This window comes from Halichoerus grypus, chromosome 5, assembly GCF_964656455.1.
Source record: "Halichoerus grypus chromosome 5, mHalGry1.hap1.1, whole genome shotgun sequence".
Lineage (NCBI taxonomy): Eukaryota > Metazoa > Chordata > Mammalia > Carnivora > Phocidae > Halichoerus > Halichoerus grypus.
Genome location: NC_135716.1, coordinates 154,542,964 through 154,562,010, shown reverse-complemented (window position 1 = coordinate 154,562,010; position 19,047 = coordinate 154,542,964). Strand labels below are relative to the sequence as shown.

Below are 19,047 nucleotides of genomic sequence, written 5' to 3'. Positions count from 1 at the left end.
CCGATGTTGCACAGTATTAAAGGACACAACCCAGATGGGTCTTTCGCCAAGGACCTCGTGTCACTGGGCTCTGCTGCTTCTGTACTACCTGCAGATGACTGTCCTGTCCCAGAGCTCTGGCTGGCAGGGATCTGGTGGGAGTAGCCTTCCCAGGCTCCTAGTCTTGTCCTTCTCACCCTTTAACTATCCTCCCACTCTGATCCCAAATTTAGTACACACTCCTTCACACTCATGTCCCACCACTGCCTTGGACAGCTCCAGTATCATATACTAGTCTATAAGAGGGTCCTATTTTAGCCACTCTCCAGAAGCTGCGGCATCTCAGGAACTCCCTGGGAAATACCTGGTTGGTGTTTTAAGGAGGCCCATGGGTATCAGGGATCAAGGAGTCCCAAAGGTGTAGCCAAATAGATCCCAGTGTCACCTCAGGAGTCTTCCAATCCTGGGGGATCCCATTACTCACAGGAAGGGTCAGCACGGAGTGAGCAATCAGGATACAGAGAAGGGCTATATGTGTTCCAAAGGACACCTAAGATTTGGGGGAACTAGAATTACAGGAGGGGTGTGGAAATTGGTACTTTAACTCAGGCCTCCATAATTGGGGCCCCTACGTGAGTGCAGCTAGGAAGCCCACATCAGGACTCAAGTTCTAGCTGCTCTGCTGGTCTTATTTGAACTTTATTTAGGTCTTCGATAGAAAAAGAATGTCTAAACTGGAAAGCTCTTTTTTCCTAAAAAGATTTTATTTATTTATTTGAGAGAGAGAGAGAGAGATCACGAGTAGGGGGGAGGGGTAGAGGGAGAAGTAGACTCCCTGCTGAGCAGGGAGCCCGATGCGGGGCTTGATCCCAGGACCCTGAGATCATGACCTGAGCCAAAGGCAGACGCTTAATTGACTGAGCCACCCAGGTGCCCTAAACTGGAAAGCTCTTAAGTATTGCCTTCCCAAATCCACATTTTAGATGTGGGGAAACTGAGACACAGTGTCCAGAACTAACTGTGGAAAGTCACATAGACAACTAGGACTAGGAGTCAGGTATTTTGATCTCATTAGGTAATGTTGTCTCACCTGTCCAGTGATTGGTGTGTCCCACTGAAGGCTGAGCTGATTGCACACTTGAACTTGCCTCTTCGTATTTCTATGCCTTATCCACTCACTTTTAGCTCTCCTTTCTGGGTGCAGGAAAATCTCTTCCCATCTTTGTCTCCACTGATTAAAGCACAAAGTGGGTATTTGAGCAAGGTGGGCTGGGTAGGAATGGAGAGATGAGGGAGATGAGTCGAGAAATGATCAGGACCAGATCATGGAGTCTTGTAGACCAGCCTGAAGAGTTTATAGTATAACCTGAGGGCATCAAAGATCCATTGAAATTTATTAATAAAGAAAGTGACATGGTTTAGTGGCATTCTGGAGCTGACTCAGTGGCTCATGAAAGCCAATTGTGCTCACTTCTTTCCAACTCTGTGTTCAGTGATATCACACTGGTAGCATGAAATTGGTCATGGTGGAAATATTTACACCAAAGAAATTGGCAAACACAACAAATCAGAGCTTTTTACTTTCTCCAGAGAACTGGTTGTTAAATATTTACCAGCATACCATTAAGTAGTCAGATTAGTGTTTTTGAAAGGTTAATAGCCAGTTTGGCTAATAAGACTGGAAGGAGGAAGACTAGTTGGAGTCCATTAAAAGAGTCCACCTGAGAGATTATTAGACTTTATTGGCCAGGAATAGTAAGGATGAAAAGAAGGAGACAGATTGAAGAGAACCAAAGGGATTTAGCAGCGACTAACTGGATGTGGAACATCAGTTGCTTTGGGCTGTTGCGTGGATGATGACGCCATTTATTGAAAAAGCATTTGACAAAATACAGCATCCTTTCTTGATAAAAACTCTACACAGTGTAGGAATAGAAGGAACATACTTCAATATCATAAAAGTCATATATGAAAAACCCACAGTGAATATCATCCTCAACAGGGAAAAACAGAGCTTTCCCCCTAAGGTCAGGAACATGACAGGGATGTCCACTCTCATTACTGTTGTCCAACATAGTACTGGAAATCCTAGCCTCAGCAATCAGACAACAAAAACAAATAAAAGGCATTCAAATTGGCAAAGAAGATATCAAACTTTCATTCTTCGCAGACAACATGATACTCTATGTAGAAAACCCAAAAGACTCCACCCAAAAATTACTAGAACTGATACAGGAATTCAGCAAAGTCACAGGATATAAAATCAATGCACAGAAGTCAGTTGCATTTCTATACACTAACAATGCAGAAGAAAGAAAAATGAAGGAATCAATCCCATTTAGAGTTGCACCAAAAACCATAAGCTACCTAGGAATAAATCTAACCAAAGAGGTAAAGGATCTGTACTCTGAAAACTATAGAACACTTATGAAAAAAAGTTGAGGAAGACGCAAAGAAATGGAGAAACATTCCATGCTCATGGACTGGAAGAACAAATATTGTTAAAATGTCTATGCTATCTAAAACAATCACACATTCAATGCAATCCCTCTCAAAATACCATCAGCATTTTTCATAGAGCTGGAACAAACAATCCTAAAGTTTGTATGGAACCAAAAAAGACCCTGAACAGCCAAAGTAACGTTGAAAAAGAAAACCAAAGCTGGAGGCATCACAATTCTGGACTTCAAGATCTATTACAAAGCTGTCATCATCAAGACAGTATGGTACTAGCACAAAAATAGACACATGGATCAATGCAACAGAATAAAGAACCCAGAAATGGACCCTCAACTCTATGGTCAATTAATCTTTGAAAAAGCAGAAAAGAATATCCAATGGAAAAAAGACAGTCTCTTCAACAAATGGTGTTGGGAAAACTGGAGATGCAGAAGAATGAAACTGGACCACTTTCTTATACCATACACAAAAATAAACTCAAAATGGATGAAATATCTAAAAGTGAGACAGGAAACCATCAAAATCCTAGAGAAGAACAGAGGCATCAACCTCTTTGACCTCAGCCACAGCAACTTCTTGCTAGATATGTCTCCAAAAGGCAAGAGAAACAAAAGCAAAAATGAACTACTGGGACTTCATCAAAATAAAAAGCTTTTGCACAGCAAAGGAAATAGTCAACAAAACTAAAAGGGAACCTACGGAATGGGAGAAGGTATTTGAAAGTGTCTTAGCAGATAAAGGACTAGTATCCAAAATCTATAAAGAACTTATCAAACTCAACACCCAAAAACCAAAAAATCCAGTCAAGAAATGGGCAGAAGACATGAACAGACATTTCTCCAAAGAAGACATACAAATGGCCAACAGACACATGAAAAATGTTCAACATCACAGACAGTTCATTTTCAGAGCCATTTACACCTCTGTCCGCTCCATGAGGGGACCTCAGCTTGCCTGCCCAGGGTTAGGTTGGCCTCTAAGGAACTACTCATTCAGTTCCGTAACATTTGCCTGGGAGCCAAGGAGATGATAAAATTTTAAGCAAGAAGCATCAAATGGAGCTGAATACCACAGAGAAGATCATCTAGAGTCAAGTCTTCTAAGCTGAAGCATACTGTGCCACACCAGAAAAGACTGCTTCACGTCAGTTGAAGGCTTTGATGTTATAACTCTGGCTATATCCAAACTCACATCAATGCAATCATTCTTAGATCTTGGTATTAGTTCTCATAATGGGCTGGGGAAAATCTTGAAAAACCAAATTGAAGCAAGCTATAGATCAGTTCATTTCTATTTCAGTCTTTTTCCAAATAATTTTTTTCATAGGCTCTCTTTTATGTGTCACTCTTTTTGGCCCTGAGTCCTATTAAGATTATTTTAAATATTAGTGAGATAAAACTTCCACACAGTGTAATACACATGCATCTTAAATGCACAATCATAAATGTGCATGTGCCTAATACATGAAGCAAAAAATGACAGAATTAAAGTGAAAATCAGGCTACTTCATAATTGTAATCGCAATTACAATTGTAATACTGTGGCAATTGTAATACTCTTGTCATAGTATTTGATGGAACAATTAGACAAAAAATCATAAGGATGTAGATCTGAACAACAGTGTCAACCCTCTTAATCTAATTGTCATTTATTAATCATTATAGCCCCAAACAGCATTCATTTAAAAGGCATATGGAATGTTCACCAATATAGACCTTATATTGGGCCATAAAATTTCAAAATATTGAAATCTTACAGAGTATGCTATTTGAACACAATGGAATTAAACTAGAAATCAAAAAAAGAATATACCTAGAAAACCCCCGAATATTGGAAGTTAAAAAACACATCTCTAAATAACTCATGTATCAAGGAAGAAATCACAAAGGAAATAAGAAAATATTTTGAACTGACTGATAATGAAAAAACAACATAGTAAAATCTGTGGCTGCAGCTAAAGCAATTCTTAGAAAATTTATAGCTTTAAGTACTTATGTTAGAAAAAAAAAATGAAAAGTCTTTTTTAAAAAAATTGCAGGTTCCACCTAAATAAATTGAAAAAAAAAAATGAGATAGAAGTGGACAAACTATTAAGAAAATCAATGAAACCAAAAGATAATTCTTTGAAATGTTCAATAAAGGGGCGCCTGGGTGGCTCAGTCGTTAAGCGTCTGCCTTCGGCTCAGGTCATGATCCCAGGGTCCTGGGATCGAGCCCCGCATCAGGCTCCCTGCTCTGCGGGAAGCCTGCCTCTCCCTCTCCTACTCCCCCTGCTTGTGTTCCCTCTCTCGCTGTGTCTCTCTTTGTCAAATAAATAAATAAAATCTTAAAAAAAAAGAAACGTTCAATAAAATTGATAGATCTCTAGTTAGTTGATGAAGAAAAAAAAGAAAACACAAATTATCACTATCAGGAGCAAAGAGGAGATATCAAACAGGTCTCGCAGATACGAAGAGTAATAAGGATATGTTCTGACCAACTTTATGCCAATAAATTCAACAACTAGATAAAATGGACAAATTCCTTGAAAAATACAGCTTACCAAAATGGGCATGAGAAGAAACAGAAAGTCTGAATATTTCTATATGCATTAAATAAATTAAATTATGGACAAAAAACTGTGTCACAAAATAAAATTAATAAACTGGATTTCAGCAAAATTAAAAACTTTCATTTATCAAAAATACCGTTAAAGATGAGAAAAAAGAGAGAGAGGCAAACCAAGAAACAGACTCAACTTCAGAGAGCAAACTGATGGTCACCAGAGGGGAAGGAAGTGGGTGAGGGGATGGGTGAAATAGGTGATTGGGGGTTAAGGAGTGCACCAGATGAGCACTGGATGTTGTACTAAGTATTGAATCACTATATTGTACATCTGAAACTAATATTACACTGTATGCCAACTAACTGGAATTTAAATTAAAAAAAAAATTAAAAAATGAAAAGGCTCAAAATGGGTCAAAGTTTTGAACATAAGACCTGAAACCATAAAATTCCTAGAAGAAAAGACAAGTGGAAACTTATTCCAGGGCGCCTGGGTGGCTCAGTTGGTTAAGCGACTGCCTTCGGCTCAGGTCATGATCCTGGAGTCCCTGGATCGAGTCCCGCATCGGGCTCCCTGCTCGGCAGGGAGTCTGCTTTGCCCTCTGACCCTATCCCCTCTCATGTGTTCTCTCTCATTCTCTCTCTCTCAAATAAATAAATAAAATCTTAAAAAAAAAAAAAAAAGAAACTTATTCCAGCCCAAACTGACTAAGATATTCACTGAAAAGAAAATAAAAGGATGTACATACAGGGATGATCATTATACCCCACCTTAGAAAAATAGAGCAAAAATAGGAGGATGGTTGGTCATCCACTCTAATGCAACCATTTTCAGTGCTAGTCATGTCATAGGGGAATGCTCATGATATTCTGTGAAAAAAATAGGCCACACTGAGATCGAGAAGATGAGCTCAGGGAATGGAAGGACAAAAATTGGACTTAAGGTAGTCTAAGGAGGAGGGCCCTGGCAAACATCACAGACTTTCAGTTTGGGACTCCCAGGGGACTGTGAGTAAAAGTCAGCCAGAAATATACCAATAAATACAAATACTGAAGCTCAGCTTTGAGTCAGCTCAACCCCTGAATAACTTAAGGTGATTTTCCATTGCCCAGACTGCCTTCCAGAGCAAAAAGTAAATCCACTCTGAAGGGATACAGAATCATCCAGAGCCTCAAATTATCTCTACAAGGTTTTTTATACTTAGTGTCTGGAATGCAATAAAAAATTACCAAACAAAAAGGTAAGAACTCATTCAAAATTAAGAGAAAAACAGAGGCAATAAGAAATGGACCTATAGGATATCTAGATCTTGGAGTATATCAGACACAGACTTAAAAATAACTGTGATTAAATAAGATGGAGAATTTCAGCAGAGACTTGGAAACTAAAAAAGAATAAAATGAAAATTTTAGAATTAAAAATATGATTGTAATTAAAAATTCATTCCTGGGTTTCACAGCAGTCTAGACCCAGCTGGATAGAAAAATTAGTAAACTGGAAATTAGGTCAAAAGAAAATACAGAAACTGAAGCACAATAAGATAAAATTATGGAAAATATCTGTGTAAGAGACATATAGGTCATGATGAAAAGCTATAGAACAATGTTTGTATATGATCTCAATTGTGACAAATGGCACATAGATACATAAAGCAATACACAAAGATATTAAGAATAGTTAACTCTGAGGGGTGACATTTGAGGCATATTTTAATTACTTTACATTTTTCTGTATTTCCCTCCTCAAATCCACCCATTCATACAATAGCACTTCTCAAAGTACATTTTTAGAAAATTCTAGTTTCTTTAGGAAGAAAAAGTTCTGTGATTCAAAAAGTTTGGTAAATATTGTGTTAAAAGAATTAGCATAGGTGTTTTCCTTGTTTTTTTTTTTCTTAACACTCTACTTATTTATTTATTTATTTATGTATTCATTCATTCATTTATTAGGGAGAGACAGCGTGAGAGGGGGTGATGGGGGGGAGGAACAGAGGGAGAGGGACAAGCAGACTCCGTGTTAAGTGTGGAACCCGAGGCAGGGCTGAGATCATGACCCCAGCCAAAATCAAGAGTTGGGCACTTAACCGACTGAGCCAACCAGGCACCCCAGTGTTTTCTTTGTTATTAATTGTTCATTTATCTATTGGTTTATTACTATTAGTCTTCTCAGAGTCTTTAACCTCCTAACCTGTGCCCTGTGAAGCATGAAGACATCAGTGTTTCTGAGGCTATATGGGCAAGAAATCTTTTCATCGCAGACTGTTTCACAGGACCAGAGTTCCAGGTAACAGTCCTTGGTAAATATAGTCATCTAGAGCAGGGGAAAACCTGAAGTTCTTTACCACTGCATGGCAGGCCCTATCTGTCATATCTGCTCTGCCCTGACTGGGCCTGTGTCCCAGCCATCCTTCCCATTCTCCATAGGCGCCATGTCTCTAGGCTTTCAACAACCTGTCTCCTCTGTCTGGGATCCCTCCACCCCTGCTCCCTGCTCTCTTCTTCATGTATCAAGCTTCTACTCATGCTGCCAGCCCCCAGCAGAAATATGGCCTCATCTGTGAAGCCTAGCACCTCTTCATCACTCCCTCAGAGTTTTGAACATGTTTCCAGCAGCACAGTTAGTACCTTATAGCATCCTTGTCTTGTACTTGTCTCTCACCACTAGACTGGGGCTTAGCTTATCATGCCTGCACCCATAGGACCTAGCATTTGGGCACCAGACAGTAAGCATCAATGAACATTTGACGCCATCATCATGACTAACTTTCTTTTCTCTGACAGGACAAGTATTTCTCAAGTAATCTTAATTTCTTTCTCCTATAAAGACAATATATACTGAATTTTAGAAATTTTAGAAAGTAGAGAAAATAAGAAATAAAATAAAAATCACATTATCTTACTACCTGGAGATATTCCATGTTAACATGTTAACATGTATCCATTCAGGCTTTTAAAAATGAATGTATGGGGCGCCTGGGTGGCTCAGTTGGTTAAGCGACTGCCTTCAGCTCAGGTCATGATCCCAGGGTCCTGGGATCGAGCCCCTATCAGGCTCCCTGCTCAGCGGGAGCCTGCTTCTCCCTCTCCCACTCCCCCTACTTGTGCTCTCTCTCTCTGTGTCAAATAAATAAATAAAATCTTTTAAAAAATAAAATAAAAATGAATGTATGAATATTTTATAAAACTTGGATTAATTTTATATACATAACTTTATATCTTGATTTTTTTCCTACCTAACATTATATCATACTTTTCTTTTTTTCTTTTTTTTTTTTTTTAAGGATTTTATTTATTTATTTGACACAGAGAGAGAGAGAGGAATCACAAGCAGGCAGAGTGGCAGGGAGCGGCAGAGGGAGAAGCAAGCTTCCCGCGGAGCAGGGAGCCCGATGTGGGACTCGATCCCAGGACTCTGGGATCGTGACCTGAGCCGAAGGCAGATGCTTAACGACTGAGCCACCCAGGCGCCCCTATATCATACTTTTCAATGTAATTAAATGTTGCTTCAAAACATGATACACAGTATTGATTGTATAGCATTTAATAAAGTTGATATATCATATTTATAGCTGCTTCTAATAACTCTCTGATGAACATATTTGTACATAAAACTTGGTCTGCATTTCTGATTTCGTTCTTAAGACAAAGTCCTAGAAGTGAAATTTCTGGACCCATATAAATATTGTAAAGGTTCATGATACATATTGTTACATGCTTTCTAATTATTGGTGTTTTTATTAAATGAATTAATATATGTAAAATTTTAGCAACTGTGTTGGTACGTAAGTGTTTAATAAATAGAGCCATAATTATTAGTATTATACTCTTCATATAACAGATTTATTGAGTGCCTACTATGCGGAGGGCACTGCTCTAGAAAGGTAAGACCAAGGGTATTCTTTCCAGCAATACGTGTGGGTGTCAGTCTCATTGCATCCTTCCTAGCATTATCACCATTTTTCTAAATTTTGCTAGTTTGATAGGTGAAAAATGTTATCCCACTTATTCAATTCATGTTTATTAATAATAAAAAGCAAACTTTTTTCCATATGATTATAACTGAACAACATTTAATCCTTTTTATCTCCTCCCCTTTTTGTACCTGCCATGATTTCCTACATCTTGCTGGTCCTAATTCATCAACTCTCCCATTTACTGGCTTCATCTGCCCTCTCTGGCCTTTCCTGTGAAGTGTCTATCCCTTCACTCAAAATATCTGTTGAAAGCCGGAATGTGGGCAGCATGGGGCTGGATCCTAGGGGTCAACTGAACAATCAGGGTCCCGCTTCATGGAAGTTGCTATCCAGCAGAGAACTCAGATGTTGAACCACATGCCTTTATTATGAGAGAGAGGCACAGGGTGCTTTGGAAGGCTCACTCTGGGAGCTCAAGAAAAGGCTTCTTTGAGGAGCTGCAGTTTAAGCCAAGACCTGGGCGATGAACAGAAGTCAATGTCATAACGGGGTAGGATGGAGGTGGGGTGGGGTGGGATTAAGGGTGAGGAGAGAACAAAGACCATATGTGGAAGCCCTGAAATGGAAAAGAGTGTGGCACATTTGAGGCAGAGAGGCCAATTTACTTGGAAGGAGAGAAGGTGGAACAGAGTGACCTGAGACGGATCTTATGGGGAGGTCAGTGTGGCTGATCACAGCTGGCCTCCAGCCATCCCAGCTTGTCTCCAATCTGTGTGTCCAAAGCAAGCACACCACACCCCTAAGTCACTGCATTGATGTTCACTCATTTCTCCTCCCAGGGCCAGGAATCCTCCAATGTCAGTGCCCTCGCCCTTCCCTCCAGCTAACCTAACACCATGTGTGTGGTTTCCAGAGAAGAATGAACCTTTCTCAAGATTCAGCCACAAGTCATACCCCAAAGCCCATTCCTTTTGTCTCAATAAAAGACTTTAATGGCTCACACACCTCTTCTTTGGTTACCTCCTGAGACTCTAAAACAAAAGAAAGCTGAAAGACTGACGTGTCTACAAGATATTTCATGATGACCAGTCTGTCAATTAAATCATGGGCTGTCCCCCAAGGGCTGTGTAGAGTTGACATTTGGGGCTGGGGGGCTGTGAGTGTCCTGGTGCTGATGGGTCATGGGAATGAGTGTTTGGAGCATTGATTGTGCATCATGAGTCTTGTTTCTCTGTCCCCCAGCTATCCTTCCAGGGTCTCATTCTGGGGCCTTGCCCCAGCCTGCCGCCTTGAGGAAAGCCCTCTTCACGTCCTTGTTCCGCAGGCTGTAGATGATGGGGTTGAGGAAAGCAGAGATGACATTATAGAACAGGGCCAACTTTTTGTCATCCTCTGGGGAGGCTTCAGAGCTAGGCTTCATATACATGACCATGGCTGGCACACAGAACACGGTGACCACAGTGATATGGGAGGCACAGGTGGAGAAGGCCTTCAGTCGCCCCTGGGCTGAACGGATCCTCGAGATGGCAATGAAGATGTTGACATAAATGACAAGGATAAGGGAGAGTGGGACCAGGATGACACTAAAGCCAAGAATGAAGTCTACCCAGTCATTGACTGAGGTGTCTGCACAAGCCAGCTTTAAGACTGCAGGGACTTCACAGAAGAAGTGGTTGATCTTGTTGGGGCCACAGTATGGCAGACGCATGGCAAAGACAGTGTAGGTAAGAGCAGAGATGACACCCCAGAGTCCACAGAAAGTGACCATTACCCCACATAGCCATGGGCTCATGATGACCTTGTACCTGAGTGGGTGGCAGATGGCCACATACCTGTCTATAGACATCATGGCGAAGAGCCATGACTCGGTGATGCCTAGCACCAAGAAAATGTACATTTGGGCCACACAGCTGGCAAAAGAGATGGTCTTCTTCTGGCTGGCTAGATGTACCAACATCTGGGGCACAGTTGTTGTGGTATAGCCCAGATCCAACATGGAAAGGATGCCAATAAAGAAGTACATGGGTGTGTGGAGGTGTGAGTTCAGGCAGATGAGGATGGTGATTAAGCTGTTGCCCAGAATAATCAACAGGTAGGTCATCAGGAAGGCTGAGAAGAGCAGAGGAGTTGTCCTGGAGTTAAAGGAAAAGCCCAGAAGGATGAATTCAGTCACAGAGGACTGGTTAGGCTCTTGCATCCTGTTCTACTTCTAAAAGAAAAAGAAAAGAACCGATTCAGACAGAAGACTAGCCAAGCTATGCACCAGGGTGAGGGTTTCTGATGTGGTTGGAGTAGCAGCGGTCATTGTCCAGTTATGATGAGACACCATGATCCCCCTCAACATGACAGCCCATTTTACCTGCTCTTGGCCACTGCCACTACTCTCAAGAAATCTGTGAAGAGGAAAGGGCTTCCACATCTGGTCCAGGCTCTGTCTCTGACCCACCGGTAACTACCCATTTCAGCCTCAGATTCCTCAGGTATAAAATGAAAGCATTGGGCTATCTGATCTTTACTTCCCCTTAGCATCCCCTTCTTCTTAGTAAGGCAGCCAGGCATTTAGAGATAAATATTGGCATACAGCCTCTGTGCAATTTGGCAAATTACGGTGAGAGAACTTACTTTGTCCTTTTGAAGACCTTAATTTATTTTCCACTCAGGCCGGGCCATCTCTCTGCTACCCGCGGGTCCCCTCTCAGGCCATGGTGTATTAGAAGGAACACTGAGTTCTAAGTGCTGGCTCTATAATTTACTGAGTGAATGACCTTGAGCAAGCCCTTTACCCCACCCATGTACCCCTTTGAGACTACTCCCTTGAGTACAAAATAAGAATAATTGTCTTTGAGCTACAAGTTTGCTGTAAGAATACTATATCTATGATATATGATATCAAGGAATGATGTTTTGGCATGAAGAGCATCACACAGAAGGCCAACCATGGGATAGGTGCATAGTGAATGTTAACTGTATTTCTGGGTGGTTTTCCACACAGAGGACTGAGATTCAGGTCTGAGCTATGCAAGCAAACTTCCTGAGAAGTACCCCACCTGTAATCAATTTTCACTCTCCCAGATGCCCACTCTCTGTTGCTTTTCCCCATAACGGCCAGTATTTCATTCTTTCTTTTAGCTTCTTACTGACTCTCAGTTCTTTCTCAACTTAACCTCCCTGAACCTCAGCTTCTTCATGGAGAACAGGGAAAGGACAGTTTCACCGAAGAGATGTCATGTGCATCATTGGTACTTAGGGAATGGGAGCAATCTTGATGCTGTCAGTATTTTCCTTCTCCTGGTACCAATTTATCTGACCCAACCTACTTGTTCTCCAATCTGCTTGTTCTCCTTTGGAGCATCATGAATGAATCTGCACAAGAACCTGTGTCTACATTGAACACATCAGATGATTTCTTGACTTTGGCCAAAGGACTGCATACACTCTGAACCTCCCATATGCTAGGAACTGTTCCAGAACCTTCAGAGACATTATCCAATAGCTATCCAATAGTCAGATAGCTGGAAAATAACTATTTTTAATTAAATCCCTACCTTTCACTGAAGGGTCTTTTTAAGTCACCTTCTCTCCCCAGCGGGGGGAAGAGCATGGGGTTTAGAGACGACAGTGTGTTCTGCTTCAATCCTAACTCTGGCTTTACTTGCTATGTGACCTTGGGCTGCTAGCTTACTTCCTAAGCCTCAGTTTCCTCACCTATAAGATAGAAATAAAAATATCTACCTTGCAAGCCACATTCTTCCTGAGAGGAAGTTTCCCAAGGACCCAAAGTGGGAATACTCCAAGAGTGGGAAAATGTGCTGCCATTTCTACTTTTAATTTTTTACACACAGCCGATGGATGGACTGACTCTTGAATAGTCTTATGTTAAATGAGTGTTTAACGTGGTTGATCCATTCAGGGAGGCTGAGGGCAACTGGAACAAGCGGTCTATAAACCAGCAAAGTGTGCCCAAGGATTCTGTTCCATAACCAGGATCTTGGGTCAGAAACTCAGGCTCGCTGAACCCCTGGTTCCCCATCATCCTTCCCCTAACTCTCTTGAGGGTAAAGCATTTTTTTTTCCCTGGGAAAAAAATTGCCTGACTCTCAGGGATTATAACCAGAAGCCCCACGTGAGGGAAAACAAAGGGAGACATTATTATCTACTATGATGAGCTTGGCTTTTGAGATGTAGCTTACAATATACCTTGACATTCATTCTCTCGTTGAGCCTCATGATGACTCTGAGATGTGTAGGATAGGGATCATTGTCCCCACCTCACAGATGAGAAACTGAGGCTCAGAGATGGAGTATATAGGAGAAATAGAATATCTTTCATTCTGTAGCAACAATAAGGTTTTCCATGTGTAGCAAAACCATAGCTAACCAGAACTCAACTAATATGAGTCCTCAATTTACTGAAATGTTTTCTGTTTTTGATTCTTAGGGGGAAAGGCAAATATGAGGGCAAAGAATTTTGTGTTGAGCTTAATTTAACTATATGATATATGGGTATAGATGTGCCCATGCGTGCACACGTGCACACAGACACACACACAGATTAATTGATGGTATCTCTAAGGTGAACAAAGTCATACCAATCATAAACTTGGGAAAATCTCCTCAGCTCCTTTCCCATCCCCCCACATCCTATCTGACTCCAAGTTTTATTGCTGCCACCTTCAAAATGCCTTTCACACCCACCTGTCCCTCTCTAATCTCACTGCCACTGTCTGGGTCAGACACTTGGCCTCTCTCTCTCACCTGGTTTCATCTCCGTGCTCCAGCTGGGTCCTTACCCAGCCTATTCTCTGCACTAGCTTCCAGAGTGCTCTTTCTAAAACAAAACTCCTACTGGGCCACTCTTTCCATCTTCAGCAGCTCCCTCGTCTACAGGAAAAAAGCCTAAGAGAGTTAGACCAATACCCTGGCTTCACTCCTTAAAGTCAGACTCAGTTTTGGTCACCAGGCTCCAAGGCAGGTTGGTGGGCTGACACTTTGGAGGGATCTTTGACCACTGCAAGGGCTGAAACAGAAAGCATCCCAGTGACCCAATATGCCATGTGCAGAGAGGAGACATAGGAAGGAGACAGATCCCAGGTCACAGTGGGAGCTTGTCCCAGAGTTCAGACTAGGACCCAGAACTCCTGGCTACCAGCTGCTCAGCAACTTGGCCTCTGTGTTAGCTCAAGGTGAGCCCAACCAAACTGGGATTCTGCAGGTCAGACACAGCCTACTAGCAGCTCAGCTTCACCATGCACAATGTTACGGTTTCCCACTGTACCCTCATTACTTAATACTGAGCCTGGCACATAATGAGCCCCAGTAACTGCTTGCTGAATGATCTACAGACTGAGAGACCCTGGGAACCAGAAAAAAAAAAAGAGAGAAAGAAGAGATTACAGACATTGTCTCTGTCCCTACACTTTCCTTTTCAGTTTATCAGAGATCTGGAGAAAAGTATCTGTGTCTGGAAATCATGAGTCCCTTGGGAAAAATCAGGGCACAAGTAGGTTGAGGGAAAAAGATTGAGAGAGCTGGCACCAAGGGTTACAAATCTCCGTCATTTCTCTAGCCAATAAATAATAATAATAAAACAAAAACACTTTTAAATACTATAATAATTTAATAATTAAAGTAATAATTATTACTACTTAATAATTTAATATAATAAAATATTATTGTTGTTGTTTTAGCAACTCGCTATGGGCCAGACACTGTAACACATGCTTTACGTGCATTGTAATTGGGGTGATAGTTGAAGGATTTAATAATACATATGGGCACCCTCTGATCAGAACACATACCTGCCATAGGAAACAGGAAAAGCTGTACCAGAATGTGCGCAAGCTGAGCAAGAGCCCTGCGTGTACCCACCCTGCAAGTGGGCGTTATTGCCGTTCCCCTGCTACTGGTGGGGAGAGCGGAGACACAACTTGCCCAGGGTCACAGCTGTAGCTGACTCCAGAGCCTGGGCTCATAACCACCAGGTGATGCTGCCTCTCTGAGCATCTCGGACAAGAATGGAGTTGGACTGACCCACCTGGAAACAGGTCCGCCTGTTATCTCCCCATCACGTACTCTCTCACTTGCTCTCTCGTTTTCTGCCTCCTCCAGGGTAGAAGCTGAAATGAAAGGGAACAGGAAGAGCAGGAATCATGGTCAAAAAGCAGGGGGAGTGAAGCTGGGGCAGGCAGCCCTCCAGGCCAAGCAGATGCAGGGAGGCAATGAGGCCAGCCATGCTCCTAAGGCTGCTGCTGCCTGCTCTGCACACAGTGACACAGCCATATGGTGGCCCTGTCTGAGCCCATGTATCCCCTCTGCTGTCCTCTCCATGGTCTCTGTCCTCCCAGCAAGGTGCACGAGGGGAATGCGCCCCCTGATGGGAGGTCAGAGGCCAGGCAGGCAATGCCGGCTGGCCCTTCCCCACACATCCTCCTGCTGCTGCATCCAGCAACCCCTGGAAGCCTCCAGGAGAGCACTGCTTGTGGGGCACAAGCGTAACCAGGGTGTTCTCTGAGGGCCTGGGGTGGAATGAGCCTCGGGAGCCTGGTGGGATCCAGAGAATGCTGGGAGACCAAAGACAGAGCAGGTGTAAGGAGGGGTCTGTTCCCCATCTGAGGGCAGCAAAGATGGACTAGGGCATAGACCAGAGCCCCAGAAGCAGACCAGGAAGGATCTGTGTACACAGATGGACAGACAAGGAGACAGAGGACCACGAAGACAGGAAAGAGTATGACTAGACTGGAAAGGGATGGAAAGTGAAGACAGAATCTGCAGGTCAGAGAGGAACCTGGAGCCTGGCCTCAGGGGCCCCTGGCAGCTGGGCTGGGGAGGCTTCCATCTTCATTCACCCCCTCTTGCCAGAGCACACGGAGAATGGATGCCAGAAACATATATCCTCCCCAAGCACCGCAGGCAGATGCTGCCTTCAGAGTAAGACGTTGCCCATAGCACTCCCAACCCTGGTCCTCCCCTCCCAGCCAAGAAGGGAAATCCCAGTCCAGCTGAGATCCTGTGTTTAGGTGGTGGGTGATTCACCAAACTTTGGAACTGGAAGCAATCTTGGAGACTCTAATCCCTGCCAGGACATGCATTTTCTCTGCAGCCTCCCTGGCAAAGGATACTCCAACTCCTGTTCACATACTCCCAAGGACAGGAGGCTCACTATCTCGCAAGGCAGCTTAGGTAGCCTTGACTGCCCTTCACATAATCTTTTCTTGTACTGAACTAAAAGCAAGTACTTCTGACATCAAGGTTGTGTTCTCTAAAATACCTCTTTGCCCCTCCACCCTCCTGCTTCTTACCACCACCCCACCCCCCGCCAGAATCCCCAGTCTGCATTACAATGCATTAGCCTTTACCTGCCCTACCTTTCCTTATGAGGGTCTGTGGGGTTGTCTGGGCTGCCTTCCTTGCTCTTGATAAGCCCTGATGCTCTGAGCAGCCCATTTTCCCCAAGCTGGAACCCTGCCCTACCCAGCATCTCTAATGCCAGGCAGCACCCCCAGCAGAGCCTTCACAATGACAGCACAGGGAGCACCCCGCCCTTCTGCTCAGCACCTAAGGGCTCCAGTGAACAGCCTCTGGGGAAGAAACTGGTGCACTGGTGAAGACCCAGGGATTTGTAGTCAGACAGATGTGGTCACTGTGACCTAGCCAAGCCACATAGCTTCCCAGAGCCTCAGCTGCCTCTCTGTAAAATGCAGCTGTGCTCCCTAGATCATAATAATACTTGCTATTGGGTTTTGTTTGGGTTTTTATGTATGTGTGTAGTCATTATGGGCCAGACGCTTTATATCTTTGCAGCATTATTATCACCACTTTAGAAATATAGAAATGGAAACTCAGAGCATTCAGGAGTCTGTGTGGAGCTGGGATTCTGCACGTAGTTTTGTCTGACCACAGGCTGTGCTCCTAACCAATGCTGAACCCAGTGTCGTGATCAGACACAAGGCAGACCAGAGGCAGGGAGCCATGAGTCATCTTGGGGTGGGGGGAAGGACAGAGTCACATGTGGAATGGAAGGTGGTTGGCTAATTCACTCTAGACCCTAGAGCAGCACTTTTGGGGATAGCAGGCTCTTCAGGGGCTTCTGCCAGATACACAGTCTCCGGGGGATAGGGAAGGAAAAGGGGAAAGGGGCCAGCATTTATTAAGTACCTTCTATGTGCCCAGCATTTCACAGGTATCATTTCATGTAATCCTCCAAGAAGCAAGTTCTTTCCACTCTATCAATGAAGATACTAAAGTTCAGAGAGGCAAAATGACTTATTCAAAATCAAGCAGCTGTTGGAGGCAGCTGAGATCCCAATTTAGGTGCCTCTAGCACACTCTGCTTGAGGGTGGGGGAGGATGACAAGCCAGGACCACCCAAGTCTCTAGTCTGGGGATGGGGTCTGCCCTCAGCTTTTCTGATTCCCCAATTTGGACCCCAGCCTTTCTCACAGTCCAAAGTTGTTTCTGAGGTCTCCATGTGAGCTACAAGATGGTAGAAGCTGAGTGAGAAATAAAGAATCCTGTTCTCAGTCAAGAGGACATTCCACTGTGGATTCCTTTATATCCAGGACAATCCCTAATGGAATCATCCCTGTTTTCTGAGTTACGAAAGTAACCCATGTTCATCAGAGAAAATTCATAAACAGAGAAAGGTAGAAAGAAGAAAATAGAAGAGAGAAGAAAAAGTTCCTTCCATACTACAGAGAAAATTTCACTTATGGCTTCCAGATGTTTCTCTCTCATCTCAAATCACACTTTACATACAATTTCATTGTGACAGATACTACTTGGTTGACTGTCCATTTCCCCCTTCTTTGCTGATAGAACTATATTCTTGCTGACAACATTTGTTTGAGTCAGTCAATACCTCATGAATGGTCCAAGCCCAAATTATAGTGCCATTTCTTCCTTTCCCAGAATCCTTTTCAGCGAGGGCAGTCACAAAATTTGGTTCTGTCTGGTGAGACCCAGGGAAACTCAGCTGAGGAGCTTTTGTGAAAAAACTTCTTTTCCTAACAAAAGGGATAGAATGACAGTCATACAGCCCTTTCTCCCAAAATCCCATGAATACAAATATCATGTCTGCAGTTGGGCAAGTCATCTTGAGACCATAAGGAAAAAGCTCAGAGAATCACAGGGGTTCTCTCACTAACATTATCCAGCTGCAAAATACAAGTAGCTCCCTACCTCAAGACTTCTTGTTAGGTGAAGAAAATAAAATTGATTCTTGTATATCTAAACCACTGTTCGCTGGGTTTTCTGAGTTTTGTATGCAAATCCTAATGGATTAAGTACCTGCCTTTTAAAACACTTAATATTATTTGATAGCCTTGTCACCATCTACTCACATATTCTTTATAACCATTATTGTCAAGCATTTGTTCACCTATTGTTGGATGTGTAGTTTTAATCCCATTTTTCTTCTATTACAAATGATGCCATATTGGATATCACCACAATGTATTGATTTCCTGGCACAAGAAATTTATCGGGTTGAATTACAGTTACAAAATAGAAAGACACCAGTTTCAGACTTTTGTTCCCAATCAGGATGAAGTAACAGAGACCAGAATTATTATCCCATCTGTAATAACTAAAAACCTAGACAAATTGCATGGAATAATGTTTTCCAAGATACTGGACATCAGGCAACAAAAGACAGTGATTTGTGAGAGATGAGAAACCAATGAATTGAGCCTTGTGGTTGTCCCAGCTTACTGCTCACAAAGTGACCAGGCTGCCACAGGAAGTGAGGACACAGAGGAGGCTAGTGGTTTCCCGGGGCGGAAGAGACAGAGTTGAGAATCTAGGTGACTGCCATGAACTGAATGTTTGGGTCCCCTCAAGGATCATATGTTGAAATCCTAACCCCTAATGGGATAGTATTTGGAGGTGGAGCCTTTGGGAAGTAACTAGGTGATGAGGGTGGAGCTCTCATGATGAGATTAATGCCCTTATAAAAGAGGAAGAGACAAGAGATATTTTCTCTCCACCACGTGAGGATGCAACGAGAAGACAGTCATCTATACACCAGCAAGAGGGCTCTCACCAAGAACCTGACCATGCTGGCACCCTGATCTTGGAATTTCAGCCTCCAGAACTATGAAGAGTAAATGTTTGTTGTTTAAGCCACCCAGTCTACGGTACTCAGTTATAGCTG

General features: G+C 42.9%; 1 protein-coding gene and 1 long non-coding RNA gene across 5 annotated transcripts in view; one reads left to right on the top strand and one right to left on the bottom strand.

Annotated features, from left to right (window-relative positions):
* The window catches only part of LOC118523705 (uncharacterized), a 71,216-nt gene extending 63,102 nt beyond the window's left edge, over nt 1–8,114 (top strand). Inside the window, exons 5-6 of one of the 4 annotated variants that reach the window (XR_013448214.1) lie at nt 7,145–7,267; nt 7,930–8,114. This is a non-coding gene — a long non-coding RNA (uncharacterized LOC118523705). Of the gene's footprint in view, nt 1–7,144 lie in introns of all 4 variants that reach the window. The other 3 variants (XR_013448215.1, XR_013448213.1, XR_013448212.1) reach the window with 3 other exon arrangements.
* A 1,923-nt stretch (nt 8,115–10,037) lies between these two features.
* LOC118523693 (olfactory receptor 2A12-like) lies at nt 10,038–11,099 on the bottom strand. The gene has a single exon (XM_036073432.2). The coding sequence runs from the start codon at nt 11,092–11,094 to the stop codon at nt 10,156–10,158; it is 939 nt and encodes a 312-aa protein (XP_035929325.1). The 5' UTR covers nt 11,095–11,099; the 3' UTR covers nt 10,038–10,155.
* Nucleotides 11,100–19,047: the final 7,948 nt, after the last annotated feature.

Excerpts from the sequence above, each read along its gene's own strand:
- LOC118523693 (XM_036073432.2), bottom strand. The coding sequence starts at position 11,094 with ATGCAAGAGCCTAACCAGTCCTCTGTGACTGAATTCATCCTTCTGGGC.